This window comes from Lactuca sativa, chromosome 8, assembly GCF_002870075.4.
Source record: "Lactuca sativa cultivar Salinas chromosome 8, Lsat_Salinas_v11, whole genome shotgun sequence".
Lineage (NCBI taxonomy): Eukaryota > Viridiplantae > Streptophyta > Magnoliopsida > Asterales > Asteraceae > Lactuca > Lactuca sativa.
Window position 1 is genome coordinate 179,149,115 of NC_056630.2, and position 23,424 is coordinate 179,172,538.

Genomic DNA, 23,424 nt, shown 5'->3' on the forward strand with positions numbered 1-23,424 from the left:
AATTCAATACTTTCCACTTGAAGTTTCGATACAAGGATTTTCATTTATACACAATTGAAATCATCATGCATATACTTACGGATCTTCACACTTTTTATAAACAATGATCTTTTCAGAAAATATCGGATTTTCTGGGTTTCACGACTACACAAATATTTTCATATCAAACATACTTATGAACTCACCAACATTTCATATGTTGACGTTTTCAAATAACTTGTATTCGAAAGTAATCGATAAGCTGAAGAACAATATCAGGTGTGTTAGGATTTCATGTTTTGATAACTCTCGAACAATTTATGCTATGGATATGTAATGTCTAAACAATGCACTTGATGTGAACAATGCTAGTTGTAATGTATTGATGCATGGTGATGTTTATGTTATGATTCATGTATATTCATTGTGATGATATTCAATTTAAGTCACGCGATCCCTCGGACGTTTCCGTCGTCTGGTTCGGGGGTGTGACAAAGATGTAGTTGTTACCTATTCCCATGTGGAAATAGGAGGAGATCACTATGGATCTCATCACAGAGTTGCAAAGGACGACACACGAAGTTGATTCTATATGGGTTATTGTTGACTAGTTGACCAATAGTGCCCATTTTTTCTGATTCACTAGAGTTCATCAGCTTAAAAGTTAGATAAGTTCTACATAAAGGAGGTGGTCCTATGTCATGGAGTTCCGGTTTTTGTTGTTACTGATCGCAACTTCCATTTTACTTCCAGATTCTATAGGAAGTTTCACGAGGAGTTGGGTACCCGATTGCTTTTTAGTACTGCTTATCACCCGCAGACTGGTGGACAGAGTGAGTGGACTATTCGTACCCTTGAGTATATGTTGTGTGCATGTATGTTGGATTTTGGTGGTATTTGGGATACCTATATTCTTTTTTCCGAGTTCTCCTATAACGGTTATCATGCCAACATTGGTATGCCACCCTTTGAGTTGCTTTATGGGAGGAGGTGTTAGACTCCGATTTGCTGGGGTGAGGTCGGTCAATGAGTGAAGGGGAGCACCGAAGTGGTGCTTAAGATAACATAGTTGTTTTGGCAGGTGCAAGATAGGTTGCAAACCCCACAACACAAGCAGAAGAGTTACGCTGACCGATGTCATTCTAACCTTGAGTTTCAGGTGGGAGATCTTTTGCTTCTGAAGGTATCACCTTGGAAAGGTGTCATCTGGTTTCGGAAGCGGGTCAAGTTGGGCCCCAGATTCATTGGACCTTTTAGGATTGTCACCCCGTGTGGGCATGGTTTCATATTGTTTGGATATACCCGTTGAGATTATCTAGATTCACGATACATTGTATGTCTCTCAGATGTGGAAGTGTGTGACTGATGATTTTGTAGTAGTATCCTTGGATGACATTCAGGTCGATGAATGCATGAACTATGTGGAGAAATCGGTTGTGATTTTAGACATGAAGATAAAGGCCTTGTGCAATAAGGTGATTGGTTTAATGAAGGTGTAAAGGTAGCACCAGAAGGGTTTATAGTGGAACTGGGAACCCGAAGACGAGATGAGGGAGCACTATCCAGAGTTATTTTCAACAACGGATTCAAGGACGAAATCTAATCCAAGTGAAGGAGAGCTTTAACATCCATTTCCAGATAATGTTTTTCCCAAGTTAATTATTTAATTATTATTTGTGAAGGTTTTGGTTGGGCCATGACATGGTGGCTAAGGCCCCACAATGTAGCAATTGTATGATTAAGAATGCAGAGTTGCGTAGTGCAACGACGTATCAACCTATTTGCCACGACATGGCGACCATTTTGGTGCAAACCCTAGATCTCTAGGTTTGTACCCTATTTAAGGGCACTTACTCCTAAGGCTACCTCATTTGGCAACATCCATCCTCTGAAATCAATCCCCGTCCCAAACCCTAGCCTACTTATGTGTGTTTTGAGTGTATGAAGCCATCTTTATGAAGTTTGAAGAAAGGAAAAGCTCATCTCGTGGGTTATTAGCTTAGTTCCAGCCTAGATCCAGCATCTTCATCACATTTCACACCTTGCGGAGGTATAAAGTCTCAACCTTGGTCCTTGTTTCTCTAGATGTTGTTATAGGTCTTTTATGAGATTTTTAGTCCCAATCTTCTTGTCTTTGGAGTTTAAGTGTACTTCGGAGCCCTCGGGTGCGTATTTCGGCTTCTAGACCATGGTATTGGTTGAAAAATGGTCTTGCATGAATCATTTTGGTGTTTATGCCTTTGGTGCAATCATAAAGAACTTTGGATTAGAGATCTTGACTTGTTGGGGTGTCTTAATGGATAAAGTTGGAAACTTTATCCATCAAGACCTTGTAGAGATTCAGATATGAGCTTAAGAGCTCTTGGGATTAGAAGTTACGAGCTTAATCCATTAAGCTATTCTTGTAGAGTTTCCACGACGTGGAGACTGATCCAGTCACGAATATGTTGTATGTATTCTGCTACAGTGTGGTAACATGTCTTCGACGGCGTGGTAAGCAATTTTGATCGGGATGAAGTTAAATGACAATGACATGACCATTAGTTGGCCACTTGGCCACGACGTGGAAGGCAGTTGGAGTTGACTTTGACCTAGTTTGACAAATGGCTAGTTTTAGTAGGTAGACTAAAGGTTTACCTTGTATGTTTCCGTAAGAGGTGTGTAGCATCCGCTTTTCAATCGTGTAAGCTTGCTAGCTGTTGGCTGCATTTGTGAGGTGAGTCTTATCACTATACTATATAGGATGCTAGTTCTCTTTGTTACTCTTGCATGGAAGACCATGATTTGGCCCTTGACATTTGCATGGAAGACCAGGGTTTGACCCTTGACAATTTTATGGTAGACCGGGATCCGACCGCTGTCACTTGTACAAGTAAAGACCATGATTTGACCCATGGCAGAAAGTAAGACTATGATTTGGCCTATAAAAATCGTTTAGGGGTTGAAATATACTCGTTATGTTATATATGGTATGTTGTATTTTTGTGGTACTCACTAAATTTTGTACTTATGATTTCATAGTTTAAATGTTTCAGATACTTATGGTTCCAAAGGGAAGGGACCGACATAATCACACAACATCTCATAAAGTTCATTCCATACTATTTATTTGATTAACTCAGATGTTTGAAACTACTTTATACATTGATTGATTTTGGAAATAAATGGTTGTATTGTTTTTGGTATTTTGAAAATGAAATTTTTTTTACTTGTATTTTTGGGATGTTACTAGAAAATATGAAAAAAATAAAGTGACATGAAAATGCTATATTATATTGATTGGTGGTGTAAATTAACAAGTTACATATAATGTAACATAGCTAAAATCGAAACCGATCACACACACATCAGTTCCTGTTTTAAGTTTCGGTATGGTTTCGATTTCAAGGACAATCACTTTGTCAAAAAAATTCACCATCAAATTTACATAGAGTTTTACTTCGTATAAACAAAATATTCTTTAAAAACTTGTCATACTCATGTAATATATTTCACTATTTCTTCATTATTAGTTTGTAAACAATTAAGATTTAAGTGTACTTGTTTCTGTCTTGTGATTTTATGTACAAAATTTTGACATTTTTAATAAAAACATTATCAACTTTATTTTTGGTAAACATATTGCTTGATTTTCTTATTATAGTAAATAATGTTAGCGTTTGTGTGCTTCCTATATTATGGTTCCAATAATTTGTCTAATTACAACATGTTGCATATCGAAAGAATAATGGAAATGAGTTTAGGTGGGAATGTATATAACAACTTATATGAGATAAAAAAAAATATATATATGGTATGATCATATTGTAAGTATTATGTTTTCGAAGGAATAATGGAAATGAGTTTAAATGGAAATGTGTATAACAACTTATATGAGATATAAAAACATGGTATGATCATGTTATAGGCTACTAATAACTTAGATCAACATTTTGAATAGATATAAAAAGTTATTACGCTAGTTTACATCTTATATGAGATAGAAAAACATGGTATGGTCATGTTATAGGCTACTAATAACTTAGATCAACATTTTGAATAGATTAGGAAGTTATTACGCTAGTTTACACCGTTGGGTTTGAGACACTACACCAATTGAGTATAAATAGTACTGATTTTCACCGTTTTAAAAATTATTTTGATTTAAAGTAAAACCTAAATTATTTAATTTCATTCAATTCCATAATTATTAATGATGAACGACTTAAAAGATGGTCAGTCAATTCGAGGATGTGTTTGGATAGAAACAAGATTATAGGGTTCTAATTTACTAATTATAGAATTCAAATGAGGTGTGAGTTTAATTAGATAACCTTTCATTTTTATATACTAATCACTACATTATAAACTTTATATAAATGTCACCATACTTATATGCAATGTTTTACCTATATAGCACACCCAACATGTTAATACTGTGCGAAACTTTAATAAGCTTTAACATTAGTTATTCACTATAAATACATTGTAATTACAAGAACAAGAACAAGAACAATAACAATCAAATACTTTTTTCTTATACCGTAAAAAGAATGTAAATCGGATGCAATCTTGCCTCAGCCCAAAAGTTTAGGGTTAGGGAGATACAATCACATACTATAAATGAGGTTGAATGACACTCAACACTCAAGAGTAAGAACATGAATATTAAACATGTTCAAACCACCATATATTTTCTTGACTTAAGTTTATGGTAAAAATTCATTGTAATTGTATACAGATAATACTCTATATGTAAAAATCCAGGATGAATTTTGTAAAATATTATATTAAGAATATTATTTTTATTATTATATAGGATAAAGAGTGGAAATGAAGATTGTAAGGTTAATAATGATGAAAAGGAGTCGGATAAACAGAGTCGAGTCATATCCAGTAAAGTAAGCAAACCAACAGTAAAGAAAGATTTGCCCCAATTTCTTGCTGAATTTGACCGACCTTTTTGTACTCTGCCTGCCTCCTTATTATTGGCACCAACACAAACCCTTTCCTTTCCTTTCTTTTTATATTGTTTCCTCTTCCCCTCCCCTCTTCCTCTTCCCCCGCCTCCCCCTTTTTCTACTCATTTTCCACCCTTTCTTTCGTTGGATTCTTGTTTATCCCATGTCGGGTTTGTATAATCCCAACTTCTCTCCAGCAAGAGCTGTCTCTCCACTGATTAGAAGTAACGCAGATGTCGACAGGTTCGTCAATTTTGATGTTCTTCTCGTTTTCATGATTCTCAACTTCATCTTCGTTTTAGGGTTCTTCATAGTTGTTTGTTTTTGATCTATCCAACGCTGTCTTCTGATTGGTTTTTTGTTTTTGTTGTTATTTTTTGCTATTGTCGCAGTCAATACTTGACTGAATTATTGGAGGAGCATCAGAAGCTCCAGCCTTTTATGCAAGTTCTTCCCATATGCAGCAGGCTCTTAAATCAAGGTTCAATTTCCTAGATCTTAATTCCTGGATTTTATTCTTCTTGAGTTCATGCTTTGTGCAAAGAGAATTGTCCGATTGTGTGATGTAGATCCCCCCTTGTATCCTTTCGGACCAATAATGGAGGTTTTGCCCTCATTGAGTACTTCGGAAACTTTGCTCATCTACTCAATTTATAAACTATTCTTAATCTTATTGCATCTTTACCATTGTAAGTTATCCAATTTTTATAGTTTCTTCCTAGAGGGAGGGAGACATATTAATGACTTGTGGCATGAATTCTCTTTATCAACTGAAATCTGTGTTTGCTCATGGTGTTAGATTTAGTGTTGGTGATGCCATTACAATCTACACCTGGTGCTTATCAATTTACATTTTACATTTGACACCCATACTTTACTCAATAATCTTGGAGGATGAGCACACTATAAAAGCTTACACCCTTGTCCCACATTTAGGCTGCGTTTGTTAAAAGGGACTAGACTGGACTTGACAAAACTAAACAAACTTTTCACAACTATTTTTTGATGGGGAATGAGGGCAATCATGTCTTTTGCACGAGATCTGGAACAAGTCATAGTCGCACCTTTTTGGGTTGAACACAAAATTGCAACTTTTGTCCTGTTGACATCAGGTTCAATCATAGTCCTAGTCCTCGACTCCTAGTCCAGTGCATGTCAAACACAGTATCAAAAAGTTATAGGTTGTACTTGTATCTGACTATGATTGAGACTGATGTCAGTGAGAAAGACGTGAATGCCCTCTTCATCCTCATCATTGAAATTGAAGTTGAATTGATAAAGTATTTTCATTCATGTATGAATTAGATGAAACTTAAATCATTTCATATTTCCACTTTTTAACTAATTGCTTCAAATCGGATTATTTTTTTCAGAGATTGTGAGGGTTTCAAGTATGCTGCCAAATCAAGGGTTTAATGAGCTTGATAGACTGCGCCATAGAAGTCCAAGTCCCATGGCATCTTCAAATCTTATGTCAAATGTTCCTGGGAGTAGGATTAGTGGCTGGAATGGTCTTCCACCAGAGGTACTTGTGTATTTCAATTTACTATTTTATTTTTTATTTTTTTATGATGTTATATTAATCGATGATATTTTGTTTTAAGTGATAAATACAAGTTCATGGTATACGTGTATGATCATATAAGCCTTAAAGAAACACTATCTTCTGTTTCTTTACTTCTTGCCTATTCTAACATTGATTTTTTATGGACCTGATTATAAAGCTTTCACTCCATATACTTTTCTAAACATAATTGTAACTCTTTTCTTTTTTAGCTTGTCCTAATTTGGTTGCAATCTTTTTTCTCTTTAAGAAAGTATTAGGACAAGTATGTAGAATAAGAAGATACTTTTGTTTTATTTTTTTTCAAGCAACCTACTTTTTTTGTTACAAAAGATAGTAATCTACTTTCCAAAATTGGTCATTCCAGAGCAATATTTTACCTAAGATTCAAGACTTAACTTTTTTTTAAATCGATTTTAGGGTTTGAATAGGAATCATATTTAGTTTTCATTTGTATAAAATTAGGGTTTGATCTGATTTGTGGTTTATAGTTTTAGATTTTGGTAGTGGTGGTGATAAGTCATGTAGAAGCAGAAATAAAAAAAATGGGTTCAAGAAACATATAAAAGTTAATTAAGAATTCATACATATAGATTGTTATTTTTTCATAAAGAAAAGTAGGTTGCTATTTTTGGATCATGAATTGACCAATAGTTGACTGATGACAGAGGTTAAGTGGGCCACCTGGAACAACAATGGACTGGCAAGGAGCTCCAGCAAGTCCAAGTGCATACACTGTCAAGAGAATTTTGCGGTTAGAGATACCAGTTGATACCTATCCAAATGTATGCTTTTTTTATTAATATAATTGAAAACTTATATTTATAAATTATAATAATTTAATTTAATCTTGATATATATATATATTTTTGGACTCTAGTTTAACTTTGTTGGAAGGCTTCTCGGACCCAGAGGCAATTCGCTAAAACGGGTAGAAGGTACAACGGGTTGTCGTGTTTATATAAGAGGAAAAGGGTCAATCAAGGACCCCGAACAGGTATTTTAATTTTTAATTAGTTTTAATTTTTTTTTTGGCTCATCATTTTTTTATTATTATTATAGGAAGAGAAGCTAAGGGGAAGACCAGGGTATGAACATCTAAACGAGCCACTCCACATTTTGATTGAAGCTGATTTACCAGCAAGTGTTGTTGATATCAGGCTCAGACAAGCTCAAGAAATAATCGAAGAATTACTCAAACCTGTGGTATCTTATCTCATCTTATCTTTTCTTATTCTTATCTGTCAAAATACTACTTTAAGGGTCTCCACCTTTTTCTGATGTGAATATCCGATAATAAATACACAGGATGAATCTCAAGATTATATAAAAAGACAACAATTACGGGAGCTAGCAATGCTCAACTCCAATTTCCGAGAAGATAGTCCGGGACCCAGTGGGAGCGTATCCCCATTCAACACAAGCAGTGGCATGAAACGCGCGAAAACCGGCCGCTAAAACACATGACTTTGATGAAACGGTGCAAACAGTTGAAATTGAAAGGAGATGAAACCGGTGAGGCGGTTGGTTTTTTTGGAATCATCATCATCATCATCATCATATATAATTGTACACACACACACTACTTGCTCTCCAAGAGTCATGTTGGGTATGCTATGCACCTTCTTATATATTTCATGGCTTTTGGAAACACAAAAATCCAAAGTATAGGCTGTCGGGCGAATTTATTTTTTGTTTTTTTTGAAAACTTTTTTTTTTTTTTTTTTTAAATTTTAAAAAATTGAATGATGGATATAGCGACGAAGTACAAAGCGGAAAAGGTTAAAAAGTTGGGTTTTTTATTTTTGTTTTTGTTTTTAATTTCTTGGTTCTTAAGTTTATAATTATTCTTGTTTTGGTGATTATAAGGTGATGCGTGTTGTAAACTTTGATTCATTTGATTTATTCTTGTGTTGGTAAAACCGCGACATTATGCGATAATGTTATCGTATATATTATTATTATTATTATTATTCATATAAATAGATTGGTGGACGTCAATGTTATTTTTATTATTATTATTATTATTTTTTTTTTTACTTTTTGCTGTTTTGATTAAACTCAACCTGTGGATGAATGGATACCGGTGTCATCTGCGAGGACAACATAACATGCTTTGATGTGTACCAGGTGTTAAATATGTTCTTTCCAATGTGATGTTTTCCTAAATTCATTATTTTTGTAGGGCCTAAAAGTTGTAAGTTTTATAGGGGAAGTGCCTTAATACGACAAGACCAAAGGTACAATGTGATATATTATTATATGTTGTTCCAAATACGTGATTTATAAAAGAGTTTGGGTTCATACAAATGTCACCTGAAGTAAAAGGGTCTAAGGGAAATTTGGGGAAGTTATTTCTTAATATTAAGTACTCCTAAATATACATATTTATCAACCATGAGAAATGTGAAAACCATTTATAAGAGAATGCTGGCAGGCTGACAACCCAAAATTACCATAAGAGTTTGTGAACTTGTAGAATAGACAAGAGGAACTTGATGTTGGTGAACAATTGCTACTTAAATTCTCTCCATGACATGGGCTTTAATCGTTTGGAAAATAAGGTAAACTAAACCATGTTATATTAAACCCTTCATTATTTTAAAAAGGATATTGAAAAAGCCTACAAACTTGATCTTACTCCTAAGCTTGAAGGTATCTACAATACCTTTCATGTTGTTTACGTGACAAAGCGGCTCATTGAACAAGTTGATATAGTGCCACTCAATGAAATGTGTGGACGAGAACAAGAGATTGATTGAGGGTCTTGAGGAAATCATTAAAAGGAAAAGATATAAAATTTATTAAGTTTACATTAAAATTTTAATTTGACATTGTGTTTTTTTGTCTCAAGTTTGATTCTATATTTTCTAATTTGTTATAGTTTTGACTACTTGACCAATCAATCGAATTGCCTACTAATGTGGCACGATGACGTTGCATACTTACATGACATGCTCAAGTGTCTGACTTGAGTTTTTTTCTCTTGACAAAAAACACTAAGTTTTTTTTAATCAATTTTGACACTCAATTTTTTTTGTTCCAAAATCGAATATTATTTTTTTTCAATTTTGTTTAATGTTGACAATTTTCTATTTGAAACCTTATATATATATATATATATATATATATATATATATATATATATATATATATATATATATATATATATATATATATATATATAATGTTTTTTAAATTCCAACCATAATATTATGTATAAATATTTATTAATTATATTATAATTGTATTTTAGATATGTAACTTTAAAATGAGTTTGAAGATGTTGAATCCACAATCAGATAAACTAATTTGATCTCGTGAACACGAGGGTCTGGTGTTCGTTTTGTTTACTAAGCGACCGTTCGTTGTATATATTTGTGATTTTTGGTTCTTGTAGATATACTCCTTCATTTAACATTACAATAGTGCATGAAAAATATGTTTATAATATAATTAATACATATTTATACATAATATTATGGTTTGAATGTAAAAACCTTGTATTTATACAAAAATATGGTTTTTTAAATGAAAAATGTATTTATATGGTTTCAAAAAAAAATATTTATACGGTTTCAAATGGAACAAAAAAATAATGTCTAATTTGGAACAGAAAAATGGAGTATCACGTCATTAAAACTGAACAAAATTGGAAAAATTATAATCAATTTGGAACAAAAAAACTGAGTGGCAAAATTTAAAAAATAAAATAAAAACTTAGTGTCAAAATTATAAAAAATGAAAATTTAGTATCTTTTGTAATTTTTTTGTTCAATTTTGATATGTCAGCATGCCATGTCAACATGCCACGTCATCAAAACTGACATGTCATTATGCCACGTCAGCAGACAACCTGTTTTACCGGTCAATTGGTCAGAATTGTAACAAACTGGAAACACTGTCAAATTTGAGACAAAAAATAACATAGTGTCAACACAACAAGAAAAATGACCATTAGGGATGACATTATTTGCGACGACAAGAGGCATTTGGGACGACATCAGACAAACGCGGGCTTTTCGTCGCTATTGGGACGGCGTCGCCACTAATAATGTCGTCACTAATGATAGCAACCGGCGATCCGAAGAACGAACGTTATACTCAATCGTGGCCGTAAATTTCCCATAAGATCCAATGGTCATGATTGCTTCTCGCACAGTTAATAGGGACGACACATTTTGCAGCGACTCTGTCGCCTAATTAGTAGTGATCCGTGTGACACTCTCAAGAAGCAATCTTGGCCCTACGTTATCGAGCAGATGTGACGATCAAAAATCACTAGAAAATGGTGCCATGGATTCCCTCCAACGTGTCGTTGCTATTGATCCGCGGTTGTCGCTAAAGGCGTCGCTGCAAAAGGTTCTTACATTTTGTTCCCCTTCGTCCCAAATCAGATACTCCACACAACTTTTGTAACATCCCCCCTTCGGCACGTATATTGTCCGCTTTAAGCCACTCGACATGAGGACTTCCCAGGGGATCCCCCCTTCGGCACGTATATTGTCCGCTTTAAGCCACTCGACATGAGGACTTCCCAGGGGGTCACCCATCCCGATAATACTCCCGCCCAAGCACGCTTAACTGCAGAGTTTTTATGGGATCTGCTGCATTCACGACTTTAAAACGCGTTGTAACAGGGAAGGTATCCACACCCGTTATAAGGAATGTTTAGTTCTCCTTCTCAACCGATGTGGGATCAGGTGCAACCCACCTTCATCCCCCCCCCCCCCCCCCATTATAGGGTTTGACATCCCTATTGAATACATCGACCTGTGCCTTATCTCTGATACCATTTGTAATATCCCCTCCGGCACGTATCATAATATTGTCCGCTTTGGGCCACTCGGCACGAGGACTTCCCAGGGGGTCACCCGTCCTGGTACTACCCCCGCCCGAGCACACTTAACTGCAGAGTTCTTATGGGATTTGCTACCCTCACGGCTTTAAAACGCGTTGTGACAGGGAAGGCATCCACACCCCTTATAAGGAATGTTTAATTCTCCTTCCCAACCAATGTGGGATCAGGTGCAACCCACCTAGTTGTAACACCCCGTTTATGAAATAAATAAATCTCTATTCTAATAAAAGAATATGTTTAATCTCCTATTGACAAGTGTCATACAATTAGAACACCTCATTAATATTATATATTCATTATCATGTCACTTGTCCACCTATTAATTATTCATTTAAAATTTTAAATTTTAAATTTTTTTCACTCTAATTACATTAAACTAATAATTGATTCTTTTATTTAAATTTCAATTTTCTCACTCTAATTATATTAAATTAATAATATTAGATTGAAAAATAAAATAAAATTAATACATATTATAAGATGATATAACTTCATGTATTTATTTAAATCAACGATTATAATTTTATATAACTAAAAAAATTTCTCTTAAATAATAATTTATTTAAAATAATTAATTAAGAATTTTGACTTTTTATATGAAAGTTTAATTAATTTTATAACCGTGGTTCTCACGGGTTATAAACTAGTAAATAAATAAATTAATGAATGTATAGCAGCCCTAAAATTAATAATTATATAGTAAGGTGTTGGTCTCGAGGAGCTAATTGTCATAATTTTATAGATTGGGGGTAAAAGTGTAAGTTCCGGATTGGTTTTGTAAGTATTTATGAAGGCAGGGACTAAATGGTAACTTTTGGTAAATTAAGGATCGAATTTGGAATGAATTTATGGAAGCAAAGGCCAAAGGGTAAAATTCGGACTTAATTGAAAACAAAATCTGTGAGGAGGGGCCGATCATGGAAAAGTGTACCAAAGTTGTATGAGGACACGAGATACACTCGGTGACCCCCTTCCCCATCGTTTCATGGACGCAAACCCTAAACCTAAGGGAACATCTACAACCGCTACCCTCAAGGAACTCCTTAGTCGCCACTGCAGTATCGAGCCTGCTGCTGTCGCTAACTCGCCATCGGAACGCCACCAGCTGCCGATCAACGTCGGGAACAACAATGAGGTGCGCTGAAGATCGAAGATCGAAGACAAGGACGACGTCACGTGGACCATGGGCGAACAGAAGACTCTCAGTATGCCAAAACACCTCATTCTTCGTTCCTCCTTATGGATTCGACGTCAGGCCCGTCGTTGCCGCCGGGAACGACTTTTGATCGCCACCTTAACTCGTTCCAGCGTCACCAGCCGCCTAGTCGGTGGTTGGGAGCGGTGGTATCATGTCAGACGTGGGTGGGTGTTGTTGTTGAATCCGAGACATATAGTGCGAGGGTTGCTGGCCGGAAATCGTGGAAAATAACCACCATGGCCGCCAACCATGATAGCCACCACTTTTGCCGCCTTCCCGTGGTGCTGCCACCGCCATACGTCACCAGGTGGGTGGTTAGCCTCTCCTTCCGAGCAAAAGACGTGTAGGTGTGCATGTGTGTTTGGCTGGAATTCTCAAAAAAGGCATCACCACCACCACGTACCACCGCCGGCCACCACAAGGTGGCTGTGTATGTGTGTTTATTTTGGGATTAAAGCTTTGTAAAATGTAATTGGAAAGTGGAATAATGAAAAGAAAACCCATAACCACCACCGTGATGTGGTGGCTGCCGCCTCCTGCCGCCACCAACCATCATGTCGGGTGGCGATGTGCTTGTTATGTTTAACTCGTTTGGGATGGTTGGACAAAATGGGCCTAATGAAACCCTAGTATGCCCAAAGAAACCATAATGGGCCCAATGAATCCCTAATTGACCTAAAAGCTCAAACATGTGACTAATGGGTCTAGTGAAACCCTAATGGGCCTAATGAACCCTAATGGATCTAATGACTTAATTTTTGGGCCATTGGAATGGAATTGTGAATTACACCTAATCACACCATATGACTTATCTAGTAAAGTGATGAACTTAATGGATTAAGTCCTTAATGGGTTAAGTGAGAAACACTTAACCTTAATTGTCATTTTATGTGAAACCCTAACTTTAGGAATTTAATTGGGACCCACACTTGAATTATTCACTATACTTAATATATTAATTAATAACCATTTGCAATCAACCTAAGTCAATATTGGACTTAATGGATTAAGTCGTTAATGGGTTAAGTAGGAAAACATAACCGTAATCATCATGTTATGTGAAAACCCTAATTTCACTTGGGCCTTGAGTTGGGCCTTTCCATTGGGCTTTGGTAATTGGATTAGTAATGGGCCATCCAAAAATAATCATATGGACTAGAATATGTTGATGGGCTTTAGGGTAAGGCCTATATGAAGGTTTGGGCCTAATTCGGAAAATTGGGCCATAGTTTGGGCCTTCATGATTATGAGATATTGGGCCATTAGAAATGCCAAATGTTGGACTGGACTAAATGGTTGGGCCTTTGAATAAGACCATATAAAGGTTTGGGCCCAATTTGGAAAATTGGGCCATATGTGGGGCTTTGATTCCTAGTTTGACTTTTGGGCCTTTGGATTGGGTCTTGGGCTTGAATCAAGCTAGGATAGGGGTAAAGCAGTCTTTTACCCTAAGCATGGACTTATGGGTATATGTTGGAACCCAATTACTGATTGGGTGTTATTTTGATGATTGATAGTTCGATGACCTGTCATCCAGCAGCTAGAGTTTTATCTACGGGACTTCAGTAGTGTGAGGTGGGTTACCTTTCAGTAGAGGTGGGTCTAAGACACTAATGCAAACCCACCAGTAGGTGATTATGTATGAGATGATTGTCTTTGTGATAGTTGTCTAGTTTGCAACTATCTGATACGCTCTATGTGCTAGGATGCTCTAATATATGTGTTAGTAGTAGTAGGGGTGAAATAGTCTCTGATACGGGTTTAAAGATATCGAAGGGGTAGTCAGTATCCATGCATGCCTAGCAGTATGTTCACAGTATGAATATGTTATGTTTCTATGTGGTAGTAGTAGGGGGAAATAGTCTCCGTAACTGGTTGAGATAAATCGGAGGGGTAGGTTAGGCACCACGGTATGTTTAGCAGGGATAGGTCGAACACCCCGGTATGCGCAGCAGGGTAGGTCGGGCACCCAGATTTGCCTGCCCTGGGGTAGGTCGGGCACCCCGGTATGCCTGACAGTATATGATTGTATGGTATGTGGTATGATGGGGGAACTCACTAAGCTTCGTGCTTACGGTTTTCAGTTTTGGTTTCACGTACTTCGTTTTCAAAGGAAATGAGTCGGCTCGATCGCAGCGCATCACACTATGATTTTCCACACATGAGATCTTTGGAATTATACTCTGATATTATTTTATGATAATACGTTTTGATTACTGACACTTTGGTTTTGATATGCGCTGTTATTATGGATGTTTTTATACTTATGGTTTTATTACAACTTATTTAAAAATGAAATTTTTGGCCTTGAATTTTGGAATGTTATAACTATTTTCCCAAACGAAATCTCCGATGTACATCGGTGATTTTGCGATTCCTCTGGAGAATTTTCGGCCTTTTTTAAGTTGGGAACTTCTCCGACTTGCCTCACCACCAACTCGTCCACTTCTGTCGACAATGCTTCGATTTCCGACGATTCCAACATCAATTTCTGGCTAATAGCTTCGACTTTCGACGACTCCGACGATGATATGGCTTCCTTTCTCTTTCTCTCACGATTCTGACCTCGATTCCTTTACTAGTTTATTGAGTATTGCCTGTTTAAGCACCACAATAGCCACCACCGTTTTGTCGAGATTTTTTCTGGCAACCACCACAAACAGAGACCCACCACCACCACTGTTTTGGTCTCCGGGCGTAGGTATTTGTTAATTAATTTTAAGTATGTAGTGTATATGCATGTGTTTGTATATGGTATTGAATTGGTATATATATATATATATATATATATATATATATATAGTATTGTATATGGTATTGAATTGGTATATATATATATATATATATATATATATATATATATATATATATATATATGTGTGTGTGTGTGTGTGTGTGTGTATTGAAATTGATTAGTTCGTATATATGCATATCATATAAATCTGTGAATGTATAAATGTGTATATGTTGTAAATCTATCAATGTATAAATATGTGCAAATGTATTTCTGATTGGTTTTAAGATGTGTAATAGTCTAATTGCTTAAAATATATGTGTGTATATGTGTATTTGGTATTTTGTATGTGTATATGTATACAATATATGTGTGTATATGTATATTTGGTATTTTGTATGTGTATATGTATAGAACATATGTGTGTATATGTGTATTTGATATTAGTATGGGTAATAGCTGGGTTATTTGTTTATATTTCTCATTTCTTATATCAATACAACAAGCTTTATTTCACTTAGATGCATTTACTTGTGTTAAGACATGTGTATACACAATAAGAAATATAACGTTTAGGGACGACATTATTTGCTTGTGTATATGTGTATTTGTATGTAAAATGTTATGACTGACGATGTTAATTCAAAAAACAAAACAAAATTGTATGTTATAATTCACATTATCATTTAAAGTACAATGTTATAATAGAAAAACTACCTTATTTGAGAATGTGTTAGGTGCTTGAAGGTGACATGTGAGAGACATCAGGCCTAAGCCTTCCGTAGCGGGTACAAGTGTTCCTTCTCAGTGTCAGTCATAGTCACAAACATCACAACCAACATATGTACTTATTAATTTGTTGTGAATTTTGTAGTTTGATAGTTTGTTAGTTTGTTAAATTGTTATGAATTTGGTAGTTTTTTAAATTGTTAAGGACTTAATGTGTTTGTGACTTAATTGTTAAGTAATAATAATTTGTTTTTATAGTTTGATATATTTTAACTTATATTCTTATTTTGTAGGATGTGGATGTTAACATTTTTCTCAAAAACCCGACGTTTGTGATGACAATTAGAGATATTATCCACTCATTTAGCAAGCAAGTCGACAATGCGACCATTAACGAAGAGGAAAACGACAATAGGGAAGACGATTAGTATTTCTTATTTTATGTTATGGGTGATGTTAGTATGAATTTATTAGAATATGGACGAGATCGACTACATTTCATGTTTCAATTATTATTTCATGTTTATTAGATTGTTTATGTAAGGTTTGCACCTTGTGTATGTTATTTGATGTTTAATGTAATGCAGGTTTCTAAATTATAATTTCTGCATTTTTATAATATAAAATTATACAATATATAAATTTTATTAAAAAAAAAGGCATTAGTGACGACATTATTAGGGACGACACCTTACGACGACAGAACCTCCGAGAATCTTGGCCGGAATAACACCGGCCGGTTGCCGGAATATGTTTAGGGACACCACCTTTAGGGACGACAAAGAGCATCAACGGCGACGATTATTAGGGACCACACTTTTTGGGACGCTGTTTGTGTATTAGCTATGAGGGCATTGCGGCGACTCAATTGCGACGACATGTCGTCCCTAAAGCCTTTATGGATGACATTGTTGAGTATTTGTGACGCTCTTCGTCGTCCCAAATGGTGCCTTTTCTTGTTGTGCAAATTAAAATTTTGATATAAACTTTGTGACTTTTGTTCTATTTTCTCAATCATAAACCATAAGACAAAGATGTTGAGAAAAAAGATGATCTAGTTGTTGTAAAATTGATAGATACCACAAGGCCAAATCTTAGGAGATAAAAGAAGAAATGAAGAGCGTTATTCTCGTCCATTCAGACAGTCATAGATTCTAGGGGACAAAATCATTTTAAAAGGGATAAAATTATAACACTAAGACATTTGGGGTTAAAAATTTATAACATTTAAATTAATTAATGATTCACAAATTTGAAAATGTTGGTGAGCTTTCAGGACACATATATGACATCCACTTACCAACACTTTCCTTAAGTTGGATCTGAATTGTATAACTATTAGATGTTAGGTTCCTGAATAAAATTATTAGACTCCTAATGTTAGGAAATTCTCATCTTGAGTAAATTAAGTACATAGTCTAAAGATGAAGGACTAGTCGTGTGCAAGTATGAAAGTTAGATTGACTTAAGCCTCTATAGTTATAGCATTTCAACATTGTACATTCCAATATCTAACAAATCATATAAGCAACATTATCCTAACAAGAACAAAAGTTGAAAACTACCACGCTATAAATTGATATAACTGTTTAAATACATTATAAAAGCAAATTGTTAATCTTCCATTTATCCCACAACATTATACACTTTCTTCATCACAATCAGATAAGAGAATCATCATCATCATCATCAAACACCTTAATTTCCTCAATCATCCTAACAACTTGATCCATCTTAGGTCTCGTTTCCGCATTCTTCCCAACACACGCCATGGCTATCTGAAGCATCTGCACCATCTCTTCTTCAATATTCGCATACTTCATCAACTCCACATCAAACACCTCCGCCGTCCACTCTTCCCTCACCACCGACTGAACCCAACGCGGGAGATCCACCACCTCCTCCGGCCCCACCGCCGCCTGAACCGGCGCTTTTCCGGTGAGTATTTCAAGTAGGAGAACACCGAAGCTGTAGACATCGGATTTTTGAGTTGGTTTTTTGGATTCTATTGTTTCGGGGGCATGGTAGCCTGAGGTGCGAGGGGGTAGGGTAGGTATACCCATGATTTGGGTCAACCCGAAATCCGTGACCCGGGCATGGTTTCCTTGACTGATTAGGATATTCGATGATTTGATATTTCCATGAGTTAGTTTTGAATTGTTTCCCGAATGGATATGAGCGATTCCTTTTGCAGTTTCTAGAGCAACTCGTAATCTCGTGTCCCAATTCAGTGTTCTTCCTAAACCCCTGTTACCTGTGTTCAAGATCGATTTTAAGGATAAATGTAACAAATAACAATATAAAATTAGGGTTTTTCTTATCAGATACCATGTAATAAAGCAGACAAGCTTCCGGATCCTGCGCAATCATAAATCAATAGTTTTTCATCTTTGGAATAATAATAAGCAAGAAGAGGAACAACATTTGGATGCTTTGTTACACTTCCGATAATCTCCATTTGTTGATCAAATCCTCTTTTTCCAACAACAACTTCTTTCAATCTTTTAACCACAACCATTGTTCCTTCACCTAAAATCGCTTTATAAGTTGTCCCATAACCACCTTTTCCCAAAACCTCTGCGGATGCTCTAAGTAAGTCTTCAAGGTCAAACTTTTGAGATGACACATCGAAGAAAACCAATTTGTTCCTTAAATTCTCTTGCAATCCACTACTAAAGTCCTCTTTAGGTGTCTCGATTCTCCCCACACCTAAACCTTTCCCTTTACTTCCATTTTGCACCCCTTTCTTCTTTCCACAAAACACCATTAATAACAAAAGAAGAAGCAATAGCACCGAAGAGGAAACAACCGAAATGGCAACCACCCCACCTTTGCTTAGCTTCTTGTTGTCTTTTCGTGAAGTGGGTAGTCTTTGCGAGGGCGGAAATGTCATTTGTGGAGGAGGTAAAACACGATTTGTAGATGGAGAAGGTGAGGATGAAGAAGTTGGAGATGGAGTTGGTGATGGGGATGGGGTAGGGGTGGGGGAGGGGGAGGGGGAGGGAGAGGGGGAGAGGCATTGAGTAAGGGGTGGCCCACATAGTCCGGAGTTCCCTCCAAAAGATGAAGATGGGAACTTTTTTAAAGATGATGGAATAGATCCATTGAGTTGATTGTTACTTACATTAAAACTTTGGAGTTTTGTTAAATTTTGGATTGAATTAGGGATATTTCCGGTGAATGAATTGGAGGAAAGATCAATGGTAGAAAGTTGGGAAGAGAGAGAGGAGGGTATTTCGCCGGAAAATTGGTTTTTGTTGAGATAAATATTGGAGAGAGAAGGGAGGGAAAGAATATCAAATGGGAGACTTCCATTAAGGAAATTGGAATGAAGGCTTAGGATTGTAAGGGCATTGAGATTCCCAAGAGTATTGGCCGGAATTGGACCATAGAGTCCAATTCCGGGCAACCGGAGAATGGTTACACGTTTTCCATTGCAACTGATTCCGGCCCATGATTTGCAAACTGAAGTGTTGTTTTTCCAGTTGAGTTTTCGACCTTGTGGCACACTACTTGCAAAGTTGAGAAGGGCAATTTTGTCCGAGTTTAAATCAGCGAAACTTGGGGAAAAAATTATAAGTAGGTGAAACAACAAAGAGAGTAGCTTCATTGTGCACTTAGAGAAAGATGATTATCATGTGCATATCTTTTTAGTTTCTTCTTTTATTAGTCCTGATATCATAAAAGAGAGGTATCAGTTATTTGTACATTGAAAAGGAAAAAAGAGAGGAAATAGCTGTTAAAGTTTTATATAAAGAAATGGACATATTGTCTTTTTCCATTTGTCTACAAAGGTGTTAAAGAATTTGTCATATTCTTATTTTGATTGTTACTATACTCTTATTAAATTACTAGTTTCTCATGCCAAAATAATCAACTTTTTATTAGTAGTTTAATAAAAAGGTTTGACATTTAGGTAAACAACTAAACTGCCATGATTACATGACTAAATAAATAATATATATTACGGACCATAATTAATACCAAACTAACCTTACTTGTGTTATTGTGTATATTCAATTCCAGTTTGATAAGCTTCTTCAGAAACTTCCAAAAATCAAAAAAATTTAGAACCCTAAACAAAATCGGGAAGTTGTAAAAGAACAAATTAACCTTAATTAACTACTAAATGCGCGTATTCTACTATTGTGGCTTCTATATCTTGCTGTTTAAGCTAAACCCTAGAAAACCTTGTAGCCAGAAAATTTCATGCCCTACATGAATCAAATCTGGCGCCAAACTTGGAAAGTTTTCGAAGATTAGATTTGAAAATAATCAAACAACTTCACATAATATGCAAAAGTCTGAATATGTGTTTTTTGTGAGAGAGAGAGAGAGGGGGAGGAGAGAGTACCGATGAGTTGTCGGCGATCGTCAGCTATTAGAACTCTCCGGCGACCTGAGACGCGAAGAAAACGAAGAAACAGCTTAGCAGAAACCAATTACGCAGCTAGATTCGCTTTTCACATACATTTCTTCTATACAAATGTAAAAAACATGAATGCAACTACATTTTCCTTACCTTTCAGAGATTATGAAGCAGAATAGACTCTTTGAATTCAAATTACTCACACAATCTACTCACATGTGTGTGTAATCAAGGAGAAAACTGGCGGTTGAGTTGAGAGCTTCTTCGTGAAGTAAACGGGACGTTATATGTAAAACAAGAACACAGATCTCGAAATCGATGGCTTCCTTTCACACACACATAACAATGTGTGTGTGTGTGTGTGTGTTTTGGAGAGTGAATAAAGAAAGGGAGCAGAAGCAACTGCTCTGTTGACGATGGATGTTGGGGACAGGGCAGTGCAAATATTATGGCATGAGTGGCTAGGCCGACGCGTTTTATATGGGATTAATTATTAAAAAATAAACACACAAATATGTTTATATTATTTTAATCCGTTGAATACATTTATAAAATAAAATTCATGTTTTATAAATAGATAAAAATATAAAAATATTGTTTTATAAATAATTATTTAATCAGTAACAAAAAGTTACTAGATAATTAATTTTATATATTTAGTTATAAGTTCAAAATATAGTTAGCATTTTTAGATAAAAAACTTTGTTTTATATTAATTTTGTGACATAACAATATTAAATAAACTAAAATTTAGTATAACTCAATCATTATGGAGTATATTCATTTTTTGGAAAATAATTTATTTTCATTATTTTGGAATAGAAAATTTATAGGCCAACCGTAGAAATGTTAAATACACATATAGCTTTTTGGTACAACAAATCAACAACTTATCACCATACTTCATTGTTTTGAGTTTTTGAAAGTAGATTTATTAAATTAATTATTTTTAAAATATTACAATCTTCTCTTGCGTAAGTACATTACGTTTTGTAGGTTTGACTTTTTATTTATTCAACTACCCCATGAAAAATGACCCGTTTCTTCCATATAATATTATATTAGTATAATCATAATATCAAAAGGAGGATGTGTACGAAGATTAAGAGCCAAAAACGGTTTGAATTTTATCATATATTTATGAAAACTACAATTATAATGAAAGAAAAAAAAAACGATAAGCAGGACACGATTATTGCAAATCTTAATAAAAAGCTCATAGCAAAAAAGTTAAATGAAGGCCTAATATATGCTAAAAAAAACCTCCCTCAAATTTACAATAGGATACCAATAACATTCAAAATTTTTCGGAAAACAACCAATAATATTCTTTCCTGGTGATAGCGATATGTAACCGTATGTATGGGTATGGTAAAGAGGAGTCGATTCATCAATCATAACATCTTGCCAGAAGGGTGTTTGGGTTTGATCAATGCCAAAAGCAATTTAAAGAATTAACCCGCAACATAAATTTTAATTTTAATTTTCATTTACCCCAAAGATGATCGTATTATACATCAATAATCAACTAACCATAAAAGGTTTTGGACCATACATTTGATGCATACGGATCCTTTAATGCATGAGATGACAATCACAATTGATTGCCATTATCAATATCCGCACAAACAGACCTAAAACGTTGTTAGACACCAACTTGATCAAAACTTTATTCTTCCTCATTGGTTTGATGAATCTGTCTATCTCTATGAAATGAGAGGGAGAGAATTAGGGTTAATTATGTTGTTTTTTTCGTTATTGGTAACCCGTGTCCCGATAACTACTTTGTTAGATTTTTATTCAAAAATAGTTTCAAAAACTCAAGATTTTAGCAAACGGAAGACTTTAAAATTTGAATAACATAAAACTAGTTTAGAGAGGTTCAATCAATCAGTCTCCTGATTCACATCACAGAAATAATAAACAAAAACAAAAAAGTTTAGAGAGGTTGATGGCAGCAGATTTCGAGCTAAAAAAGAAAGTAAAATCGATATTAGAAGAAGAGAAGTAGAAAACTAATCCAAATCACTTGAAGAGAAATAAGAAATCAGTACTTTCCTTATCCAACTCCAAATACTCAAAATAAATCAGATATGCCTCCTCATTCTGTCATTCACATCACAAAAACGAATCGCTTAATCACATACAATAAAGAAAACCAAAAATCAGATTCAATATTAGAAACAAATTAAGAAAAAAATCGAAATTAGAACCAAACTTAGAGAAAATGAACTCAACCACTGACCCAAATCAATTGAACTGTTGAAGAGAAACCATAAATTAGAAAAGATACAAATCCAACAGTTCCTTATTCCTTTCTTCCGTTTTTCTCTTGCTCAGGCAGAAAAAAAAATCGAACCCAATCAAGCATAGTGAGTGGTGATTGGTGAATCGTTGATTAGACTTAGAATGAAAGGTTAAGAAAAATCGAACTTGATGATTGGAATATTGAAATGTAGAACAGCTAACAGGTTAAAAGAATAGAGAGATTTAGAATGAGAAATTAAGAAGAGGGGATAGAAATCAGACCACAAAGAGATGAGATAGCTTTGGTTGTGATTACCGATTTAAACGATTGCAGCTCTCAAATCAACAACATCAGGCTTCTAGGCGCGACAGCCGAAAGGACATTTTGATTTTACATGCGCATTTGAATGCTTGGATACACAACAATGGTTGTTTGGGGCCTGTCAATTGTCGTTCCCTTACTTTCTCACTTCCAAAGAGATCAGATCACAAGTATGGGCTAATTTTTTGGGGCTATTATTATAGATAGTATAGACATTCTTGGACTATTTTATGCCCCTAGAATTTTGCTGCCCTGGGCCTAAGCCCAAGTCGCCCACGTATTGGGTCGGGCCTGCTAGTTTAAACCCATCAAGGATCTTCTTGCAAAATTTGGAAAGAAAAACACCAACCAAAGAAGGAAGAATAAGAAAGACAACCTTTGTAGCCTTTGAATCCTCAAGTGGAGGCTTGAATGTTGATGTAGAATTAAAGTATAACTTTACCTTTAGAAATCCACCAACAAGAACTCAACTTGATGTAGA

General features: G+C 35.2%; 2 protein-coding genes across 2 annotated transcripts; one reads left to right on the forward strand and one right to left on the reverse strand.

Moving 5' to 3' along the window:
• The first annotated feature begins 4,969 nt into the window (after positions 1-4,969).
• Positions 4,970-8,484, forward strand: LOC111885752 (KH domain-containing protein At3g08620). Its single transcript, XM_023881995.3, has 7 exons — positions 4,970-5,162; positions 5,312-5,400; positions 6,293-6,444; positions 7,152-7,268; positions 7,364-7,480; positions 7,546-7,689; positions 7,792-8,484. The coding sequence occupies exons 1-7, from the start codon at positions 5,083-5,085 to the stop codon at positions 7,939-7,941; spliced, it is 849 nt and encodes a 282-aa protein (XP_023737763.1). The 5' UTR covers positions 4,970-5,082; the 3' UTR covers positions 7,942-8,484.
• A 9,000-nt stretch (positions 8,485-17,484) lies between these two features.
• On the reverse strand, positions 17,485-20,813 carry LOC111885765 (probable inactive receptor kinase At5g58300). The gene is made up of 4 exons (XM_052766109.1): positions 20,528-20,813; positions 20,360-20,404; positions 18,334-19,677; positions 17,485-18,259 (listed from the first exon to the last, which is right to left on the reverse strand). Exons 3-4 carry the CDS (start codon positions 19,613-19,615, stop codon positions 17,667-17,669), a joined length of 1,875 nt encoding a protein of 624 aa, XP_052622069.1. The 5' UTR covers positions 19,616-19,677; positions 20,360-20,404; positions 20,528-20,813; the 3' UTR covers positions 17,485-17,666.
• Positions 20,814-23,424: the final 2,611 nt, after the last annotated feature.